At 38.1% G+C, this 23,225-nt stretch overlaps 1 protein-coding gene across 1 annotated transcript in view; it reads left to right on the top strand.

Annotated features, from left to right (window-relative positions):
- LOC137266456 (uncharacterized) overlaps positions 1 to 23,225 on the top strand; it is a 303,788-nt gene that overhangs the window by 116,820 nt on the left and 163,743 nt on the right. The window contains exons 65-85 of the mRNA XM_067801954.1: positions 647 to 739; positions 2,578 to 2,976; positions 5,650 to 5,726; positions 6,582 to 6,645; positions 6,939 to 7,136; positions 8,717 to 8,828; positions 8,937 to 9,042; positions 10,337 to 10,491; positions 15,282 to 15,391; positions 15,545 to 15,703; positions 16,165 to 16,345; positions 18,472 to 18,665; positions 19,159 to 19,371; positions 19,522 to 19,636; positions 19,743 to 19,957; positions 20,541 to 20,633; positions 20,736 to 21,128; positions 21,277 to 21,353; positions 22,360 to 22,423; positions 22,568 to 22,777; positions 23,048 to 23,159. Coding sequence (XP_067658055.1) covers positions 647 to 739; positions 2,578 to 2,976; positions 5,650 to 5,726; positions 6,582 to 6,645; positions 6,939 to 7,136; positions 8,717 to 8,828; positions 8,937 to 9,042; positions 10,337 to 10,491; positions 15,282 to 15,391; positions 15,545 to 15,703; positions 16,165 to 16,345; positions 18,472 to 18,665; positions 19,159 to 19,371; positions 19,522 to 19,636; positions 19,743 to 19,957; positions 20,541 to 20,633; positions 20,736 to 21,128; positions 21,277 to 21,353; positions 22,360 to 22,423; positions 22,568 to 22,777; positions 23,048 to 23,159 — 3,340 coding nt within the window. The remainder of the gene's footprint in view (positions 1 to 646; positions 740 to 2,577; positions 2,977 to 5,649; positions 5,727 to 6,581; positions 6,646 to 6,938; positions 7,137 to 8,716; positions 8,829 to 8,936; positions 9,043 to 10,336; positions 10,492 to 15,281; positions 15,392 to 15,544; positions 15,704 to 16,164; positions 16,346 to 18,471; positions 18,666 to 19,158; positions 19,372 to 19,521; positions 19,637 to 19,742; positions 19,958 to 20,540; positions 20,634 to 20,735; positions 21,129 to 21,276; positions 21,354 to 22,359; positions 22,424 to 22,567; positions 22,778 to 23,047; positions 23,160 to 23,225) is intronic.

Below are 23,225 nucleotides of genomic sequence, written 5' to 3' on the forward strand. Positions count from 1 at the left end.
TGAGCGACAACTATCAGGCTGAAAATCAAGTGGTTGGGCTGCTGAATTGGTTGACACATGCCATCATATCCCAAGTGTGTAGATAGAGGTTCATGATGATCACTGGATTGTCTGGTCCAGAATCCAATATTGTCACCATATTAGTGGAATAGGGTTTAGTGCAGCCTTCAACAACAAATAAACAAATGTAACTACTACTATATGTTAACAAACCTTTGTATACATAATTTTTCATTGAGTTTGTATTTACCCAGAGAGTTAATCTGGCCCCAATTTCTTCAAACAAACTTACGCCTGAGTTTTGGCTAGTTTGAGTTTTTACTCAAATTTGAGAAAATACATTTCCCAGAATGTACAGAAATTGATATTAAACTAAAAAATAGTAGACTGTTTGAGTTTTGTGAATATATTGCTTAAGTTGTTTGGGCATTTTCTGTTTTAAAAAATGCATTTGAGTTAAAAATAAATCAGTTTCAAATTGTCAAACTCAGTTTGAAATTTGAGTAAAAACTTCAGTTTCCTTCGAGAAATCTGAGCCAGATCTCACAAATAGTTAATCTGATCCATTTAGTTTTTATTCAGTATTTTAAACACATCCTTAAATATTCCTGTACACCATAAAAACTGAGTTGTCTGTGTATTACAGTTGCAGTGTGGCCTTGTGGCGTGTCTCAGTTCAAACTGTGCCAACACCCGAAGTCCAGTCACAACCAGTCAGGAATACAAATTTGAAGTGAAAGTGAGTTGAACATATCAAATACAAGTGAAATGTCAGATTGATATGTTGACTTATATTAGCATCATGGAAGGGAACGGACAACCATCTTTGAGGAATGGAACCAAAATGATGACATACATACAAGAATGGTCATTATTTTGCTTTGTGTGAGATGAGTGCATCAACTGTTGAACAATATATGTATTTGTGATACTGCAGACTTTTTGTTAGTAACAGCTAAAGATACACCCTTAAGAAAAATAGTTATTAGTGACAATATATAAGAATAACTCCTCTCAAATATTTCATACCTTACACAAATTATACTGTAGCCATAATTTCATCACACTAAAAAAAAATCAACAGATTGTCACTTTTTTACAGGGGAAAAAGACTGATATTTTTTCAATCTACACTTACACAATTTTGGGTTTAACCACTGCTAACTTTTAAAAAGCTAAAACTATATTTAGGATGTGAGACTTTTATATTGTTGTTTTTGTAAATGATACTTTACAACACATTTTATGGTTGGTTGCGTGAGGCTTAATTAAGCTGTACCCATAATAATAATGGTATGTGCCCAGATAAAAAAACATTAGGCATTAACTATATTTTCATTAGTTCATGTAATGAATTATGATTTTTAAATTAACTCTTGGTTTCGGTGATATATGGCATACGCAAAATTTTAACTTCGCTTATCGGCCGGTCATTAAACAGAGCCTCATTGATCATGCTTTCTAGTTTATTGGAAGTTTATTGGAAGACAGTTGTCCAATTTTACTAAGTGTAGATTGTGTGAACATATTATTGACACTTTCACTTTGCAATATTATCTTAAAAAATCGATTCCTGCAATTTATCTGATATATTTGTAAAATTCCAAATCTCTTCACAAAATTTACCTATTGAAACAGGAAGGTATAAGATTTAAAGAAATTGTACTCTAAACCTTATTACTGGAAAAAGCCATCAGTTTTCACACTTGACCAGCTCTTGAGAACCCAGAATGTTAAACAGCTCTGTAATCTGGGTACATTCCTATTCAAGGCTTCAAAACTAAACTTATTGTAACATCTGTTTGCATGTTCTCCTAGGGCTTATGTATGTACTGAATCAGCTTCCCTCTCTGTACTAAGAATATATACTTTCTTGTTCATCACCAGGTAACCAAAAGAATTGATTTGTTTCTAGTGGTGATGGGCCAGTAAAAGGAGAATGGCACAGGAGATAGAAGTGTGTTACTATACTCTGTAGTGACTCTGGGTCAGCTCATTAACTAAATAGGGGTGGACAGCATGGGTCAGCTAATAAGTGTACTCATTGAGTCTGTCTTATGACAGGTCTGTCTTTTTGGAGGTCTGTGTCATGGGAGTGAACCATACTGATCCTAAAAAAGATGACCCCCTCCTCCCTGCCACAAATTTACCCTGACCAAAGTGCTTTAATTAGTGTTTGTTTAATACAGTGAACAGTGAGTGAGTATTGATACCCAGGAAATGTCCTAGAGACCATACATTTCTGTATGGAGGTGTTCAAGCTATGAGGTCTGACCGCTCACCGCAAATCCAAGTTATACAGTCTGTTTCATAGAAACAAGAAAGTAAACAAAATAGGAGTGAGGCTTAAATGATTATCCAAGTTTGCACTGAAAATGGTTTCTGTTTGGATTGTATGATTATTTAGCGTACAAACGTTTTCAAATAAGGAAACTTTATTTCACTGAATATATGTTAGTCTTAGGTTCATAATAACATTGGATTTAGCTGTTCAGTAACAGTCCTTATACTGTTCTAGTCTTTTCTATGAAATATAGGACTCACTTGAATAACCTGTGTATACATCTTTTCAATCAGATTACTAGCACGAAAACACTGACTTTAGAGGAAGGTGAAGGAGCCAAGGCCGTACTTCTTCAGTCCCCATTTCCTCCTTCCATCTTCTGTCCAACCTCTGATAACACCACAAACTGCTCCATTACCATCAGTGCACACATACCAGAACCTGGAGCCAATACTGTGTCCTGTCCAGGCTCAGCGGTCTCACTGCCACAAGCTGTGGTCAGCTGGCGTGGTCAAGCAGATGATGCTATGTGTGGCCTAGTACTTAACATGGACAACTGGCATACAGAACAGTCATTGTATGTGAGGGCAACAACAGACAGTCTTATGGACGGTGATCAGTATCGAGACCTCAAGATCTCCCTCCAGATGGCAGGAGAAATGAACACTTCCATAACTCTCAACACTGTGAAGGTTGGTAATATGAATATATGAGTTCCACTGACTGTGTAACTGAAACCCTGCATTCTTGTTTCCATGACTAATGACACCTATATGAGGCAGACATGTGGGCATTACTTTCCCTCCTTACGAAATAGGATAGCAATTATTGTAACTGGTCTCAACTTGAATATTGACATGTACTTTATCTGTGCACTTTGACCGTACCAAGGAATGTACTGACTAGCCTATCAAATATTAAGGTCAAGACTAAGAGGGAACCATGAAAATACGTTTCATTATGGAAGTTATTGTTGCACTTAAACTTAACAAACATTACATTCTCTTATTTCATCCGAAACTTCAGTTTTGGACATTTACAATTTTGTGAGGCCTTTATATTTACTTTGCTTTTGTGCAAAAGGAGTAAAAACAGCATAAATTTAAAGCATTAAAGGGGCACTGATGCGTAGCAAATAATGTTTCTTGCCAACAGTCTAATTACGAAACCAATCTGCAAATTGGTCAGCGGCCGCTCCCTCGACCGTGACGGACAAAGGGACTGGGCTCCGGTCCACATTAGCAGAATTTCTACACCTAAACAGTCAGGAGACCGGATGCCCATCATATGCCATTATTGAAAAATATCCATGGTATTCCTTCTCTGATTGTAACAAAATATCCCAGCAGTCTAGTTTTTTTCGGATGCTTGGATGGTATAGTGACTGATCCAATTTGATCCTATTTCTGTGTTTTTAACCTCAATATTTAATCATATTATGCGAAAATATGATGTCTACAGGCACGTAGCAAGCCATTTGTTTCAGTCTGAAAGATTGCAAAACTTTATATTTGGATAGTTTTGAGTGTTGACCCAGCTGTGTAAATGCGTAATGTTGGTAGCTATGGTAGGTACCCTGGTTTATTATCTATGATAGTAAAAACACACAGTTGATTTATTTGAATTTGTTAACTAAAAACAATGACTTTGCCATTGGTAGAGAAATCTGAAAATGTAAAAAAAAACTGAGTATACCTATTTACCCAAGTACACAGCAAATACCTATGTGCATTTCTTATGTAACAACGAAGTTCCGTTGGCATCCTCAAAACAGTTTCAGCCCATAAGTGTTTTCAGACTGCATGCGACACAGAGATTACATCTTCCTTGCTGTAACTCGCGTTTGATGGTGTAAACCTACATGTGCTATTTGTCATCATTCTCTTGATGGCCAGTTAATGAATTCATAACAGGTATAATTAGTGGTAACACCACTCAGGTTACTCAACAAAGGTTCCCTTTTGGCATTTCCCCTGTCAGGAGTAAATACTCAACATTATAAATTAAGGTGTGTAGTGGCAAATATATTGCATGTTCTGTAATGTAAGTGCATGTGCATGTGCATGTGCATGTAAGTGATGCAAGAGGGTTTATCAGCTGAGTTACAAAAACAAACATTGATCAAAGGATTAACTGATAACACACTGATTGATTAATTACTTTTATCGTCTACAGCTGATTTGTCAAAAGGCAGTGTGTGTAGATGTACTAATCTATACTGACTACACCCTGTCGTGAAGTGTGAGTGTAAAAACAACATTCTCCCTTCAAAGAATTAACCACCCTTGCGTTGATTGGTTGATTGATTGCTCATTATTGGTTAACTAAATTACTTAGAATAGCAGACATCATGCAATTAGTTGCCAGGTGTACTATCTTGGGTGACCAGTGACAGGTTTATCAGGTTTTCACCACTTTTTAGCAAATTCGACTGTTGTAATACATACAACACAGAGCAGGATTATTTACCAACTGCAGATGAATAGAATATTGTTCTTTTTTTGTGGATATTGATGGATACATTCCTGAACTAGGTAGTAACCTGACATTGTTGCTATAAGATTAGTCTGTTTTACATTCAATGTTTGCATTTTGTTTTAATTTATCTGTTGTAGCATTCAGCAGAATCTATATGACAGAAAACAAACACAAGATCGAGTATGTGTGTGAAATAGGATCCACATTGGCAGTCTATACAATGTTTAAATGCTACAGTCATGTTAGAAATTTACTATAAGTATAAGCTGTCCATGTGTTCTTTTATTAATTTTCAAAATCATACAAATATGACAATAAACTAATTAGGGTTGTGAGACCAAATATAGAGACCTTACACTGGCTTCGTTATTTTTCCGTCATAATAGTTTTTAACCATTTCTACCACTGGCAGATTAACCTTCAAAGTGTTTCATTTGCTTTCATAATACATTTGTAATGAAGTAAAAATGACTTCACCTTAGTTGATCTGTCTATAATTAAACTCTCAATTGCGCATACGGACTGCGCAGCAGAGATCATAAACCAGTCACGAATTCTGGGATATCGTCCGGGTACTCATGGGAGAAAAACAATAACAAAGGTTTAAACCAGTCCAAGGAAATTGCACCGCATCAGTGCCCCTTTAATTATTGAAGGAAACAATTCAGAAAAATAATATTCACATTATTCACAGTTTCAGTTGAGAAAACATGCTGGTGTTTTGTCACTTGTTTTCCATGTAGATTTTTGTCTTCAAATTACTGTATTGAGAATCCTGTTTTAATAATGATGCTGATTTTATGATTGTTCTCATGCCCTGTGGTTCTACAGTTTGCTTGTGTAAGTGTAAACCTTTCTATAACAAGAATTTCTGTTTATGTTTACAGTTGACAATCAAGGACCGAGATGGCAGTTCCACATGTAAAGCCATCAATGTTCCTCACATCACAACGTTTGACAATGTGTATGTAGTTTCTATGATGGATCTTGGACTGATAATAACTGTCAGCAGTCATAAATATCTTTCAGCATGGAAGTGCAGAAATCTTTAAATGTAACATTTCACGGCAAGAGGAAGCGAGGGGATTGTTATATCTTTGTAATCACCCTTGAAGTTTGTTGTATATATGGGAGATATATCTGTGACACTAGTGAAGAATTTGTGTCAACTACTGCCAACAGAATTTGTGTCAACTACTGCCAACAGAATTTGTATAAACTACTGCCAACAGAATTTGTATGAACTACTGCCAACAGAATTTGTATAAACTACTGCCAACAGAATTTGTATAAACTACTGCCAACAGAATTTGTATAATGGAGGAGTTCTAGCCATCAGACAGTAACAACCTACACCTCATCTGCTGGAGTAGCCAAGCGGTTAAAGCATTCACTTATCATGCCTAGGACCTGGGTTCTATTCCCTGCATGGGTGCTATGTGAAGCCCATTTCTGGTGTCCCCTGCCATGATATTGCTAGAATATTACTAAAAGGGTGTAAATCTATACTAACTCACTCACTCATTAGACCGTACTCATATCAATAACATTTGACACCCTGAACAAGGGAAATATGGTGTCTAGGTTTGTTAAAGCATGTATTGCAAATACCCCCCAAAATACATCATTGTTTTTAATTATGATCACAGGATTTGTATTGATCACACACAGCCGACTAAATACCAATGTTTCTGAAGCACAGAAAAGGAATTTATTTTGCTGACAGCTGTGATGCATGTGCAGATCACACATCTGACAGTATTTAGTGGACACTTGCCCATGTGTAGACTCCCTGATGAAGTAGTCTCGTGTGTTTCAGGTACTACAATCTGCTTCAGTATGGCGAGTTTGTCCTGTACCGACACAAAACACTTCCAATGGCTGTAAGTTGCAGAATGTGTGTGATCACAGACTACAGAATGTGTGACCACAATCAACATGACGAAGGTTGCTTGGTGTTAACTATAATTGAGCCATTGGTCTACACTGAGGAAGCTTATTGTAGGCTTTATGCTGACTATGTACTATGAATGAACAGCTAATAATTATCATCACTTATGTTGTCAGACTACTGTTGTCAGGGCATGTTGTCAGACTAGAAATAAGTGTGCATTTTTCTGACATTATTGTTTTGGTAATGAAAGAAACCATTTGTGTGTGCACTGTGTGTTTGTAGGTGAACATCTTCACTACTGCATGCAGAGGTCAAGTTCCATGTGTGTGTGGGGCAGCAGTGCTGGTGGATGATGATGTTTTCATCATTGAAAGATGTGGTAACCACGCTGACAAGCCAATCAGAACAGAGATGTTATTGAATGGTGACCTAGCCACAGGCACCTCTCTCCTGGAGGTCAATGATGGAAAGGAATATGTTGTAAGTAAACAAAGAGCTTGGTTCAATAAGGGCTTTTGTTGGCTGGCCGGAATTATTATTACAGAACAGAAGCAAATTATGGAATGATTACTAACCTGATATCATTCACTTGAGAAATCATTTTCTCAAGGTAATAAGAAGCATGAGGAATGGTTCAAGCCAGTGTACTTGGACGAGACCTGGGTCAATGCCTCGCACACTGCCAGCCATCAGTGGGTACTCGATGGGGGTGATAACTGGTTTAGGGAAAGGAGAGAGAGACTACTTATTCTCTATGCTGGTTGCTCCAGCAAAGGCTTTCTCCCAGGCTGTGACTTGGTATTCAGGGCAAGGTCCATGGAGAGTACTATTCCCAGATGAATGGTATATTTTTCCTCAATTTGGTTAGAAACAAATTTTGTATGAGTTCTACCAGTGAAGTCTTTAATTGTTATGGACAATACCCCACACTGCAGTGTGTACGACCCCAAAAGTAAAGCCCCGACATCGAACAGTCAAAATGGTGGTATGATATCATGGCTCGAAGCCTCAGCTATATGAGATCATAAAAACCCACAAAGGTGAACCTTTCTACAAAGTTGACAATTACACCCTATCACTGTGACCTTAACCCCATTGAAATGATATGGGGTATTTCCAAAGGAGATGTTTCCAGATCAAACACAACTTTTAGGAATCCCATAACAAAATCACAACTGAAACCTGGCAAAACTGTATCAGCAAGGTAGCTAACATCATGGAGCAAAGTTAGTTTTCTCAGGTTGGCTTACAACAGGCAACTATGGCACCACTTGTCATCCCTTTAAGTCGTGACTATGACACTATGACAGACAAGGAACTGACAGATCTCCTGGAATAGAATTTGAGATGTCCTCCACCATGACTGGCTCTTCTATTTCTGCGGTTTCATCCCGCCATGACTGATAACAATTTTGTGTTTTCAGTGATGGTAGTTTCTTAAACAACTTTTAGTGGAGTCCAGAAAATGTTCAAATATCAGAAAGCTGTTGGGTATTAGTAAATGATAAACATGTTTACTATTTATATTTATGTGGCAATTTTGTACTCTGATAAAATTTGCAATTCATTGGTCTGTTTCTGACTCAAACGGACTGTACATACAAATGTCGCTAGAATGAGGGAAGCTAAAGCGAGGTCAGATACCACAGGAAGGACACTTGTTTGTATAATTTATATGTGATGAGATTTTGTTTTGTATTCTCAATTTATTACCCACATGGTCAAGGTGTGGGTAGTTGCATATTAATCTAGTTATGACACAGGTCAACGTGATATGACATTTGTGTGACGTACAAGATTTGAATGCAACTACCCATACGTTGACCACATGAGCAATAATTTGAGATATTATAACCATAGGCAAATATCTCCCCCAAGATTTGATCTAGGTGAAGGTGTTGTCTTTAAGTGTCATTTTGATTAGATGAATGTATTATTTTCTGTTGTATTTTTAACTTGAGGAAGGTGCTATTTTCTTGAGAAATTTTAATTCATGATTTGATTTTTTTAAAAAGATGTACTATTTTCAGGAAGATCTGAGACATTGTCATGTATTTCAGGTGATGCTGCCTGCAGGGACTCGTGTGGGCATCACCCTTGGAGACAGACCTGAGGACAAGTATCTCAGTGTGTGGATTCAACCTTCAGCTGCTGATGTACAGGAGACAGAAGGTAATCTAACAAGAACAATCCATGGCTAAATATGTACAATGGAGTTCTGTTTGGCAAATGTAATGTTTGTATTGCCTGTGCACTAACAGTAGTTTTGTTTACTTGTAGGATTGTGTGGTACATTTGATGGTGACAGAGACAATGATCTGACCTCCAGTGATGGTGAAGTGAAGACATACATGAAGTATCCAAATGACTTTATTGACACCTGGAGGTATATCATCTCAATAACAGTTTATATAACCTTTATAAAAGTTAATGTTGCCTACTAAATCTTGTGCAGTGTCCAAGCTTATCACTGGCTACAAAAGCATGTTTGAACATCATCTTGTTAGAAATCACTGGTTCAATGAAGCTGATGAAACTTAACATGCCCTGTTACCACATTAAGTTTCCTGATTTTGTCCAAGAGTATAAATCAGACTGTGAAAATGAAACATCAGTGTCAGGCAAGTGTGTTAAGACCTGTTAGACATTGGCTTTGTTTTAGTATTGGGATTCGACATGTGTTAAATAACAGATGCTGTGATCCTGGGCATCAGGGGAATTAGATAATGTATTTTCATTGCCCTCTGTAGAACTATATCACAGACATTGGTAAGTAACCGACCCTGTTATGTATTTAGATTCATGGAGCAGCTATATTATATAGTATTCTGAGGATGAGAAGGGAAAAAGGTATAGTCATTTTAAATACCATGTAGTTTCACAAGTTTATTTAAAAAACGGGTAATTGTTATGTATACTTCTTTCGAGTACAACCTTTCTTCATGCTGAAGTATTCTTTTCCACCTTCATCATATTCTTTATCTTGTGACAGAGGGAAGTGAAGTTTTCTGATGCTATGTGCCTGCTTAGCCTAACAACTGACAATGTTTGTTGGTTGGGGAAATAAGCTTGATCTCCAATGACACCTACTTAACACACTGACTGCCACCACCGGTATATACTAGTAGTGTCAATGCCTGGCCCAGTATGGTACTATAAGTTATCTTGTAGCTGTCATCAGTCGTTTCTTAAAACAAATTTCACTTGTTGGTAAACCAGCACAACAAGCATTCATCTTCTAGCAGTAACAAAGTATGCCAGGAGATGTTTGTTCAATGTGCATGTTTGTGAACATGTGAAATGTGTTTTAGAATACCACTGATGCAGCTACAAGATAATTGTAGAGGCAAATTTTACCAGAATTTATGCTATGTGTATACTCATGAGAGGCTGTCATTGTGTTGATGAAAATCTGCTTCAGCTGGAGTCACTTAAGTGTTTATAGAAAAATTGTAAATTTGTTTTACTGCATTGTTGTAAACCATATGTTCATACCATGTCTTAAGGTTTTGCAAATGTTATGCATACTATGAACCTTGGCATTATAGTCTCACTGCAGATATAGAGAACTGAATATTGTGTCATATTTCACACAGTATTTTTGTATTTCACGTTGTCTTGACCTTAGTGTTTCGATCAAGTAGGAGTTTATTTATGTTTTTGTTTATGGTGTACTACAGAGTGCCTGCAGCTGAATCACTGTATAATGGCGTGTGTGAGTCCCCACTCCCCAAGGCAAGCAGTACCAGCTGCATGTGTACTGGGAATGTCTCTGTCTGTGACCAGGAGGCCCATGTGTTTACTTGTGTGGAGGAATTTACAGCACTGAAAAAAGGTAACTGATTAATACTTACGCTGAGTGACCAACCCTCAATGTACATTGAACAACACAGCCTGAGTCCACTGGAGAATGTGTCTTCATACAGTGAGGATTGAGCTGATTTAATAATAACATTTTTCCATGTAGTCATCTTTCAGTGTTTACTTTATTTTAAGACTTTAATCTTAAATCTAAAAAAATGTGTAAACATCAGAATGTGTTTTTCATACACTTATGATCATCAATGGTCATGTTACTGATCACTTTTCAGTGGACGTAGAGGGAACTGACAGCATTGGCTGGTCACACATGTCATTGTATTCTAATTGCACAGTGATGCTTCTGCTGATGATCACTAGATTGTCTGATTCAGACTCAGTTATGTACAGACCACTACCATATAGCTGGAATATTGCTGAGTGCAGCAACAACAAACCAAACAAGCAATCCAGTTAAATTTCTGTATAGGTAAACCACAATATGAAATTGTAAAAATTATGTGTTGTGATAAGCTTATGATATACCAGTATATCGACAAAGATCTCTTTGTTCAATTTTAACCCATTAAACATGGCAAGTAAGACGTCTGCCCATATACCACCTTAATATTAATGGTGAGAAAAAGTGTAGATGCATGTTCAGGTTATATGGATGGTGGTAGCTAGGTTGGGATTGGGTGGAAGTATTTCCAAATGATTAGCATTGAGTCAGTCTTTTTAAATGTTGTCAAAGAGCAAATCATTAACATTGGATATAATAAATAAAATCAACTTAAAGATTGGCAAACAAACATCTTAAGCCCCTTTTACTCATGCACACATTTACTTATATGCTGAGTTTTTGCATGCATGCGAATATACTTATGTGTGCAAATTACGGCGTGTGAATGCAAATACTTACGTGAGCAAATTTGCTCCACATCGACTCCAAGCAGGTGCAAAAGTATTTTCAATCATGTGTAATTTTGCACTAGGAGCAGTTTTGGTCATGTGGATGCATAGCAAATTTACTCGTGTGAGTATTTTCAGTTGTTTTTCTGTTCATTGGTTTCATCATCGTTATTTATGGCATGGATGTGACCAAATCTTGCCTTATTTGTGACAGTGTGATCATTCCCATTTGGATATGTCAGAGAGCAGGATGTCAGGTAAAAGACTTTATTCATGTGTAAATATAAAAGCTCTTGGCATGTCAATATCTTTCATATGGTAACAGTTCTCATGACAGTCACACAACATTGCAACATTGTCTCGGATTCTGCGAGCGCACATGATATCTCATATGTCAGTGTCTCTCTGTTCTCCAATGTCTTGCTGCTCGTCTTCCTCTGCTGTCCATTGATCTTCATACTCTTCATTCTGTAGTTCACAGATGTTATGAAGAATAACACAAGCTGCAACAACGGTGCATGCAAACTCAACATTAACATCTAGACCCTTGTGTATGCGTTTCCACCGCAAAAGTATTCCAAAAGTCTGCCAAAAGTATTTTCAATTGTCATTCTGGCCCTGCTTAGTCTGTGTGTGTAGGGTTTCAGCAACCAGGGTTTGAGGGGATATGCTGGATCTCCTAGAAGAACAACTGGTATGAACGTCTCTCGGTCAGGAAGCTGTATTTTCTTCTGGATATTTGGGTAAAGACTCTTCTGTTCCCCTTTGTGGAAAATCTCAGAATCAGCGAGAACCCAGGCGTCATGTACCCTTCCTGGCCATCCAGTGTTGACATCTCGAAGAATATATCTGTAGTCACAGACACCTTGGAGAAGTATGGAGTAAAAGCCCTTGCGATTCAAGTAATCACCATGAGAGGCAGTTGGCGCTATAATAGGTATATGGCAACCATCGATTGTTCCACCACAGTTGGGGAGACCCCACAGCTCTTCATAACCACGAATAATATCTTTTAGATCTTCTCTCTTCGGGAATTTTATGTAAGTGTCCATGTGATTTTCAACCAGAGCTGAACAGACGTTGTGGACACAGTTACATACTGTTGATATACTGACACCAAAGAAGTTAGCAATGGTACGGTACACCAAGATACAGGCGAGCCAATATATAGCAATGGCAACTTGCTTTTGTGGAGACACTGGCGTTGTCACTGGATTAGCATCAGATTTTAATGTGTTTTGTAACAAGTTACATATGAAGTTGAATGTTTCTCTGGTCATTCTAAAATTTTCAAGCCACTGATCGTCATCAAATGATCGTAAAACGACATTCCTCCACCACTGTTCTGTTCTAACCTTTGTCCACATTCTTCTTTCATGTGACAGCCCAACTGCTAACCCAATACACATCTTAAAGGCAAGGTTCTCTTGAATTTTTTATGAGAAATAATTAGTCTGTCCATCTTTGGAGACAAGCTGCAAGTGGAAGCCTGTTTTCAAAGCGTAAATCTTATATAGCATGTGAACACTTAGCAATTATACTTTTGTACACCTAAGCATATTTGCATATATGTTAAATTACACATGTGAGTACATTTTCGTCATGTGAAAGGGGCTTTACTATCTTTCTGTGCGATCATGCTATGTAAGTCAAGTGACATCTAGGCTTTCTTCGCCTGATCTTCATGCCACAATGTTTAATACGAAAACATGTTCATTATGAATATTTGTCACAGGTTGCTATCCAGCATGACACATCCAATAAGTTCCATAATTTACATATATATAGTGATTTGTTCCTTATCACATTCAGAATAGAATCATTGTACCAAAACTTTTGTCTACAAGTATTTGTTTATGAGGATGGTATCCACTGCGGTATATGATTGGCTTTCTCAGGTTACAGACATGAGTTTTACCAGTCATGAAGCTCATAGCAGACTGAGGCAAAAAAGCATCATTAGAAACTAATGTTTATTCATTAAAATTGCATCTGACAACTGCAAAAATACCTTTAGCAAGGTTCCTGTGATATTATTGATGTTTAGAGCTTTCACTGATACCCACCATCAAATGAATCTTTTCAAGTCTTATGACGTGTGGTGGCAATAATGTTTCATCAGCTGATATTTTCCTTGATAAAAAACAGGCTTCTACATTAATATAAGTCTCTGTTTCTCATGGTTCTCCTTATTCTGTTCAGTCTCCAAGTGACACTTGCCCATGTTGAGTGTTTTGTTACACTATTTCCTTATGAGAAAGTGTACCAAATGTCATTCATGAAATAGGTCATGTTAATAATACTTTTATTCACAGACACAGGTGCATAAATCATTCAAGTGTTGCACTTCAAGATCATGTCACATGATTGTGACTACTGGCTAGCGACCAGTTATTGCCATTTTTAAGTGTTTTTTCACGATTTGCTCCATTATTTCTTCACAGAATTAAATAAAATTTATCTTGATGATAGATCAGCTATTCACCGATGTTTTCTGCTTGTTTACAGTTGTTGATTGTGTTTCTCCAAAACGTGGTCAACAGGAACCGTGGTAGTGTAGACTGTGCTTTCCCTACAACTAACAAGCACAATTATTGCCATTTCTGAAGTTTTTATGTTATTCACCTAATTTGACACAAACTTGGAATATTAGAAGACTATTGCATTTCAAACCTTGACACATATTGAAGAAATTTCATAAAAAAAAAAAAAAAAAAAAAAAATTGGAATTTGTTTAAAGGAAAGCAAGTTTAAAAGGACAAAACTTGCTATCATTGTGAATGTTGTTATCAAACTTGACATTTTGAGTAATTGTTTGCAATTTGGACAATGTTTGTTTCTCGGGAAAAACGTAAAGATAAAGGTGAAAATTGACAATTATATTTTGTCAGTATCATCTGCAAGGTATCTGTTGAGTCCATAAAAGGGAGATGGAAATTTGGGTCAATTCAAAGTGATTGACTGTTGGCATTATGGGTATGTTCAGACAAATTAAAATCTGCACTTTTTGTGGACTGAATTGTCAAGTCATAGTTTCACAACACAGCCCTGGATGATTTTCATTCAATTCTCATCATTTATGAAATTTCAAGTCAACACACTAATGGTGACGTGACAGCCCCTGATGTGTTTGGGTTTCGTCTTCCGAGGGATTCATGTTTGTAACGTCTACAACGTAAAATACTCACAGTAATTTTACCTCTTGTAACCTATCGTTTTCTGGATTTGTCAATATGTGAAATACTATGGAAGTACAAGAAAAGCACTACAGCCAGTTGTTTGCGATAATTGGTAGGCGTCGATAACTGGTCGCTAGCCAGTACAGTTAAATGTTTCTTGCTGTTTAAAATAGTTTAAGTGCATAAACAATATGGGTGGGTAGATGGAGGACATTTTGTAAGCTGGTTTCAGTTGAATTTATCACATATATGAAATGAGAAATCATACATTTATCTGTGTTAACTTTCCTTTGGACAGCAGTTATAATCAAAAGAAAGACTTGTTGACAGTTTTCTTTATAGTTATGAGCTGGACTTGTACATTTTGGACGAGACCTGTGACATACAAAACCAGCTAGCCCAGAGGACTAGTTACATGTTTTACAGAGTGTCAATCTCTACTGTTTTAAAATATAAATGTACATAAAAGAATGTTCTGTTTTTCCTAGGTTTGTTTTACTTTGAAAGAATCTATGCAATGCACAATGGTAATCACATATAGTGTGATTCTATTTGAAGGTAGAATAAATGTAAAAAGTAGACAGATCTCAATAACTCCCCTTTAGCAATTTATCACAAAATATAAGTATCATAATACAGGAGTGTGTATATCAATATATCACAATATGAAATTTGGGACAATGCACAGCCCAAGTAAATACCTCTGTATGTTGAAACTAAGTGGTATTTGTACCAGGGAAGGACATCACAGCTCAAATGGTGAATAAGACAGCTGACTCCAGGCCTGCTATTTGCCGAGGAGCAGATGTTGTGAGGTTCCAGTACAGCTCAGCTGCCATTTCACAGGTACACCTCCCTACACTGGATTGGTTTACTTCCATATGTAATGTTATGTTCAACAGATACATTTAAATGTAAAAGGTTTGCAATGGGATGCATTATTCATTTATCCTTAACAAGTAATATGAATTGCTTAACAAGTAATATGCATTCCCACAGACACTGAAGTGGCCGACTATGGGTGGCTGGCAACTTGAGACAGCACGAAGACATTGTGAGACATACATCCGTGGTGTGGCATCTGCACAGCTGTGTCTCAGTACGGTTGTTACTCTGCAGTTTGATCTCATCATTCAGGGGTGTGTTGACAGCATTCAGGTGAGAATGAGACTTTGGATACAGTGTAGTTCTAATGTCAGTGAACATTTTCAACAGATTTTGTCACCATTTTCTTAGCTGTTTATATATACTACAGTTCAGTGCCATTTCCTCTTTCTTTCCTCTTTTCTTTACTTCTTCCTATTTTCACTCTCCCCTACTTTTAGTACTTCTCCTACATTTTCTTTAATTTGTTATATATGTATGTAAAGTTAAGTGCTGCAAAACTCAATGAGGATGAGTCACGACAGTCATGTGTATTACAATGTGCCAGCAAAGATTTCTGTAATGAACATTTGCAAAATAGAATTTAAAAAAAACAAAAACCAAAACAATTTCAACAAAACAAACTTCCAGTATTAAAAAGGAGAAAGTACACTGCCACCACAACTCTTGTCAATGCAAATTTTCAACAATCACATTACAACTTACTGACCATCTTGTTTGCGTTTTTGTTACAGCTGTTTGATGGTCCAGTGTTTGAGAGTCTGTTCTTGAACAGCTTAGTGTTTGACTGCCTGTTTGAGCTACAGATTAACACTAGATACTGGCAACTGGTCAGTGGTGTCTATGTCATCAACAGACAGATCATCTCCTTGGTGTGCCCCAGCAACTGTAACAACCGGGGCTTGTGTGTTGATGGTAAGTGGCTGCTGTATTCAGGAAGCCATGAGGGTTTCTTCATAGCTTTGTACACCATATCCAGTGATGCTAAGAATTACCTGAAATACAACTTGACCTCCTGATACCTACTCCAACACACATATACTGTATATCTGGACCTCCTAATGTCTACTCCAACACACATGTACAGTATATCTGGACCCTCTGATATTCACTCCAACACACATGCACAGTATATCTGGACCTCCTGATGTCTACTCCAACACACATGTACTGTATATCTGGACCTCCTGATGTCTACTCCAACACACATGTACAGTATATCTGGACCTCCTGATGTCTACTCCAACACACATGCACAGTATATCTGGACCTCCTGATGTCTACTCCAACACACATGCACAGTATATCTGGACCCTCTGATATTCACTCCAACACACATGCACAGTATATCTGGACCTCCTGATGTCTACTCCAACACACATGCACAGTATATCTGGACCTCCTGATGTCTACTCCAACACACATGCACAGTATATCTGGACCTCCTGATGTCTATTCCAACACACATGCACAGTATATCTGGACCCTCTGATATTCACTCCAACACACATGCACAGTATATCTGGACCTCCTGATGTCTACTCCAACACACATGTACAGTATATCTGGACCTCCTAATGTCTACTCCAACACACATGTACAGTATATCTGGACCCTCTGATATTCACTCCAACAGACATGTACAGTATATCTGGACCTCCTGATGTCTACTCCAACACACATGTACTGTATATCTGGACCTCCTGATGTCTACTCCAACACACATGTACAGTATATCTGGACCTCCTGATGTCTACTCCAACACACATGCACAGTATATCTGGACCTCCTGATGTCTACTCCAACACACATGCACAGTATATCTGGACCCTCTGATATTCACTCCAACACACATGCACAGTATATCTGGACCTCCTGATGTCTACTCCAACACACATGCACAGTATATCTGGACCTCCTGATGTCTACTCCAACACACATGCACAGTATATCTGGACCTCCTGATGTCTATTCCAACACACATGCACAGTATATCTGGACCCTCTGATATTCACTCCAACACACATGCACAGTATATCTGGACCTCCTGATGTCTACTCCAACACACATGTACAGTATATCTGGACCTCCTGATGTCTACTCCAGCACACATGCACAGTATATCTGGACCTCCTGATGTCTATTCCAACACACATGCACAGTATATCTGGACCTCCTGATGTCTACTCCAACACACATGCACAGTATATCTGGACCCTCTGATATTCACTCCAACACACATACACAGTATATCTGGACCTCCTGATGTCTACTCCAACACACATGCACAGTATATCTGGACCTCCTGATGTCTACTCCAACACACATGCACAGTATATCTGGAGCTCCTGATGTCTATTCCAACACACATGCACAGTATATCTGGACCTCCTGATGTCTACTCCAACACACATGCACAGTATATCTGGACCCTCTGATATTCACTCCAACACACATGCACAGTATATCTGGAGCTCCTGATGTCTATTCCAACACACATGCACAGTATATCTGGACCCTCTGATATTCACTCCACCAGAAATGTACAGTAAATCTGGAGCTCCTGATAACCTCTCCAACATACATATATAGTATATCTGGACCTCCTGATATCTACTCCAATACGAATGTACACTATATCTGTACCTCCAGTTATCAACTCAAACACACATGTACAGTCTACCTTGACCTTCTGATATCCACTCCAACACACTTATACAGTATATCTGAACCTCCTGATATTGACTCCAACATACACTTGCCATATACCTAGACTGTTGATGTACAACAGATATACACTTGCTATATACATATACCTGCTGATATCCACTGATATCTACTAGTTTTGTACTTCTTGCAAACATACTCTTTGCAGATGGAACTTATCCTGTTTTGTTTCTAGTGGAGCTATAAAGTATGCACACGTTCCTGTTGTCAATTTAGATATGTTCTGGAAAGTTCATGCTCAAGTTTCACCAATAAAGTGAGGATGTTATTGCATACAAATTAATTTTTACTTTTTCTCCATGTGTATTTTGAAGGTGTGTGTAAGTGTCAGCCAACCTATGGAGGTCCTGACTGCTCCGTCTCCCTCAGAATGCCACCTGTTTTGTCTGCTGTGCAAGACAATGGACTATGTGACTTGGCACAAGGTCGATGTGAATACCAGGTCTTTTTCTATGGACAAAACTTCCTCAGATCTCGCAGCCTTATGTGCTACTTCAAAAGTGTCCAGGTAAATATGGATCTCCTCTCTTGCAGTGTGTCATGTCATATTGGCTATACTGCCTGTCAAAGATGTCAAGCTGTACTTCTCTGATTATTCCTGTTACACAAATCAAATATCCTCAGTAAAATACAAAGTATATGATATGATCATTTGGAGCGTCTTTGTATCAGCAATGGTTATGTTAAGTGTACTGTGGGATGTTGTGAAGCAGTATCAGTTGTGTATGATGTTGTGTAACAGTATCTATTGTGTATGATGTTGTGTAACAGTATCTATTGTGTGTGGTGTTGTGTAACAGTATCTATTGTGTGTGGTGCTGTGTAACACTATCTATTGTGTGTGGTGTTGTGTAACAGTATCTATTGTGTGTGGTGTTGTGTAACAGTATCTATTGTGTGTGGTGCTGTGTAACAGTATCTATTGTGTGTGGTGTTGTGTAACAGTATCTATTGTGTGTGGTGTTGTGTAACAGTATCTATTGTGTGTGGTGATTTTCCAGGTGACAGCAATGGGTCTGACTGAGTCTGGAGAGCAACGTGCATATGCAGCAACATATGTCAACTATCACACCATCATGTGCACTCTCCCAGCCTTGCATAGCTACACTGTAGCCATAAGTAACAACGGTATAATCTTCAGTGAGACCTTCAGAATCCTCATACTCAACAGTGAATGTGTTACAAGGAACAGTGAAGGACAGGTTTTGTTGCAGGTGATTCAGTATGTTTCATTTCTAAATTGCTGATGTTTTATTTGGAAATATACACAAAAAAGAAAAGATATCTTTTGTAAATTTCTGGGTGAACTATTAAAAGTATTTTTCTTGGCACTGTGGCCATTGATAAGTTGTGTGTTACTGCAGCCCAACTCCTGTTTCATCAATAACACCTGCTACACAGTGGACAGTGTAAACCCAGCCAACTCCTCCCTTGTGTGTCAGCCAGCTCTCCACCAGACACAGTGGTCATCCAAACAAGGTACGTTCCAGCTCTCATACTGAAGCACCTTCTTTCAGAAACATCTGTAGATTAACTTGGAATTGTTCACATACCCTAAGCTGTATTTAATTGTTGTATTTTGCAGATTATCCATCCATTAGACAGCCTCGTTTGGAGACCAAGACCATTGGCATTAGCCCATACTTCCAAGCAGTGTGTAAATTTGACATGGCTGAGGGAGTGCGGTACAGTGTTACCTGGCTTGCAGGCAATGACACAGTCATCGACTCTGGACCATTTGATGAAGGCATCTCAAGTGTGGATTCAGTTCAGCTGAATAACTTCACAGTTGGAGATACAGTGAGTTCTTCTGATCAGTGTATCTGATTAACATTAAATGTCCCCTCAAACAACAGTTAGCACTGCACATGCCCCTTTTGTTCTGGAAGTTTATCAAATGACCATTAAATCTGTCATGAATAGTGGTGAAAATGAACAGTGCAGTCCCTTCTTCTCACAAAACTGTTCTTTCTCTGTGTGCAAGTGCTTCCATCTTTATGTAGGCATTTAAAATAACCTGTGTCTCTTTGGCTTTGTTAGCCTTAAACTCTCTCCCACAACTCATCTTGTTTTCAAGACAAGTGTGTGAAATCAGTGAGAGCAATGAGTTCTTCAAAAGAATCCAAAAGAAGCACTGATCAGTCTATCATCAATCTTCTGGGAAACTGTCATATTTTAGCCTTATACTCTCTCTCACAACTCATCTTATTTTCAAGACAAGTATGTGAAGTCAGTGAGAGCAATGAGTTCTTCAAAAGAATCCAAAAGAAGCACTGATCAGTCTATCATCAATCTTCTGAGAAACAATACTCCACCAATCCACAACTAAAATGATTGGTTTGCCATGTGTAGAGTGCTGAAAGTCAGGTGTTGTGTGTTACAGCTGCAGTGTGCTGTGTCAGGCTGCTACCGACTTAACTGTGATAACACCATGTCCCCACTCCGATACAGTGAGGCCCTCAAAGCTGAAGTGAAGGTAGGAGCCTTGTCTTGAGTCTTGCTGTTTGGGAATTTCAGTTAGTAAGTTGTTTATCTGTTTGCTTCATAATAATGCTGATGTTGTTCTGGTGCATGGCAGGTTCAACAGACAGAGATAATAGTGGAAGAAGGTGGTGAAGCAGAGATGCTCAAGGTCACATTAAACTTCCCTCCAGGTTTCTTCTGTCACAATTTCTCAGTGTGGGATGACTGCTACATCACTGTGACAACAAGTATTGCAGTGGCCAAGGAGTTGACTTGTCAGGATGAGCCCTTGGTGCAGGCTGTAATAGGCTTCGACCAGGAGGAATTTGGTGTACCTTGTGGCAAGAGAATCACCAACAGTAACTGGCAAACAGGTGTAATAATCCTGGTCAAAGCTAAAGTGGACTCTCCGTTCAGGGATGGGGACCAACATAGAAAGCTCAACGTTCATGTAGCTGTTAGGGCTGGAGATATGGGCATCACAAACAACACTCTTGATCAAATCAAGGTATGCATGGCTAGACTACATAAACAACATAATGTGCTTAACGGTATGCCATTGTTTGTTTTCTGATAACTGTTGCTTGTATTTGGTCAGATGTTATGTGAGTCTTTAATACCAGACATGCCTCATTATTCACACACTACTATTTCAGCTGACAGTGAAGGATAAGGATAGGAAGGCTGTTTGCAAATCTATCAATGATCCTCACATAACTTCCATTGATGGAAAGTGAGTATAGTTTGATAATAATTTATTTTCTCCCGAAAAGTCCTTTCATGTGTTTTTGGATAGAAATCTCTAAAGCATATCCATTTAACTTGTCTGGCCCCATTGTGACTTTTACAGAAGGATATGTCAATAATTCTGACAAATCCTCTGCCTCCAGTACATCACTGCCCTAAATTCTGTGTGTTGTGCAAGTACACAAATGCTAAACTTAAACTGAACACAACTAGTCATCCCAACAGTAGCACACTCAGCCTTCAGTTATTCTGTGTGTGACGACTTGAAAAAAACCCAAAACATCTCTCCTGTGTATGATAGCAGGGTTCCTGCCTGCACCCAGCCTCAACCCTCTAGCTGGTCATCTGTAACTATGGAGTCAGGATTCCACTTGGACATCCAGTACTTATGGAAGCACATGGTTTTAAGATTATTACTCCCACTGCATCAGAAGTACTCCCACCAACCCAGTCATTTGTCTCCAGTTGATGGGTGTTGGAGTCTTAACTACTACTTTGTGTGGAAGAGCTCTAAGCTGACACTGATTACGTCTGTCTCCCAGGCTCTTACGAAAATTCTTGAGTCAAGATTGCCTACACTTAGAATTAAGAATTGTTCATGCTTTATTTCATGTTTATGTTATCTATTATTTTGTAGATATAAATAGGATACCTTTAGTTATTTATGGAACTAAATATAAGTCTGTCAGTGGTAGTGTACAGTTTACAATAAAAAAGACTTCTGTTGAAAATCTGAAAGTTTAGTTTTCAGTGATTGAAATAAAATTCAGTAGTTGCTGAAATACATGCATTGCTCCTAGAATTATAAACATGACTATTGCTTGATATATCCAAGTTCATTTCCTGCTTCTGATCTTTACTGTACCTGAATGAAGTTGACTATTTGTCCTCACATCATACATTAAATACTATGGGAATTTTCTTAATTGTAAGACAATCCACATTGCATGTAGACTTTTTCATCCTAAATATTGTGCATGTTATGTTTCTAGGAAATTCAATGTGTTTTTTGAGGGAGAATTCATCCTGTACATCAACAAGAAAAGAGACTATGAGGTAAGAAAGTTGATTAGTACACAAGGACATACCTCACACCTACAATTGAAGGCTGCGTCTGAGAACAAGTTACATGTAACTTTCAAATGTGTTATCTATCTATTTTGTTGGTGGTTAATGTTAAATCTGTCTTTGTGTGTTTAGGTCCGCACGATGTATCAGCGTTGTGGCAGGGGCATGTCAGCCTCGTGTAACTGTGGAGTTGCTGTGAGAGCATTGAATGACGTGTTTGTGTTTGACCGGTGTAGAAGGAAAGGATCCAAGAAGACTCCTATGATAGTCCGCAGCTATGTCCAAGGCACTCTGACACCAGGCATGAAGATAGTCAAATATTCTGGAGGACGTGCTTATAAGGTGAGATAAATCTTTAGGATCAGAACCATACAATAACATCCATTGATGAATTGTGATTGTTATTTGGTTTGAGAATTTAATCAGGCATAAAGGACATTATTTCAAGCTTAATTTACTGACACACAGAAACATTAAGGTACTTTATGGTTGTGTCCTGTGTTCTGTAAGATCATGTCACCAGGCTCTGTGCTGTTATTTGCTCATGTCTTGTTGTTTTGTAAATTCATACTAAGTGTGAACTAAAGGATACATGTTTTACCTCTCATTAAGGTCTGCTTTCCAACTGGAACCTGTGTGCAGATCAAAAATGGAGTGAGGAAAACTTCAGAGTTTCTAAATGTGTGGCTGCATGCTTCTGCTGATGACTACAATAACATGGAAGGTGGGATATACAATAACATGGAAGGTGGGATATACAATAACATGGAAGGTGGGATATACAATAACA

This window comes from Haliotis asinina, chromosome 15 (assembly GCF_037392515.1).
Source record: "Haliotis asinina isolate JCU_RB_2024 chromosome 15, JCU_Hal_asi_v2, whole genome shotgun sequence".
Classification (NCBI taxonomy): Eukaryota; Metazoa; Mollusca; class Gastropoda; order Lepetellida; family Haliotidae; genus Haliotis; species Haliotis asinina.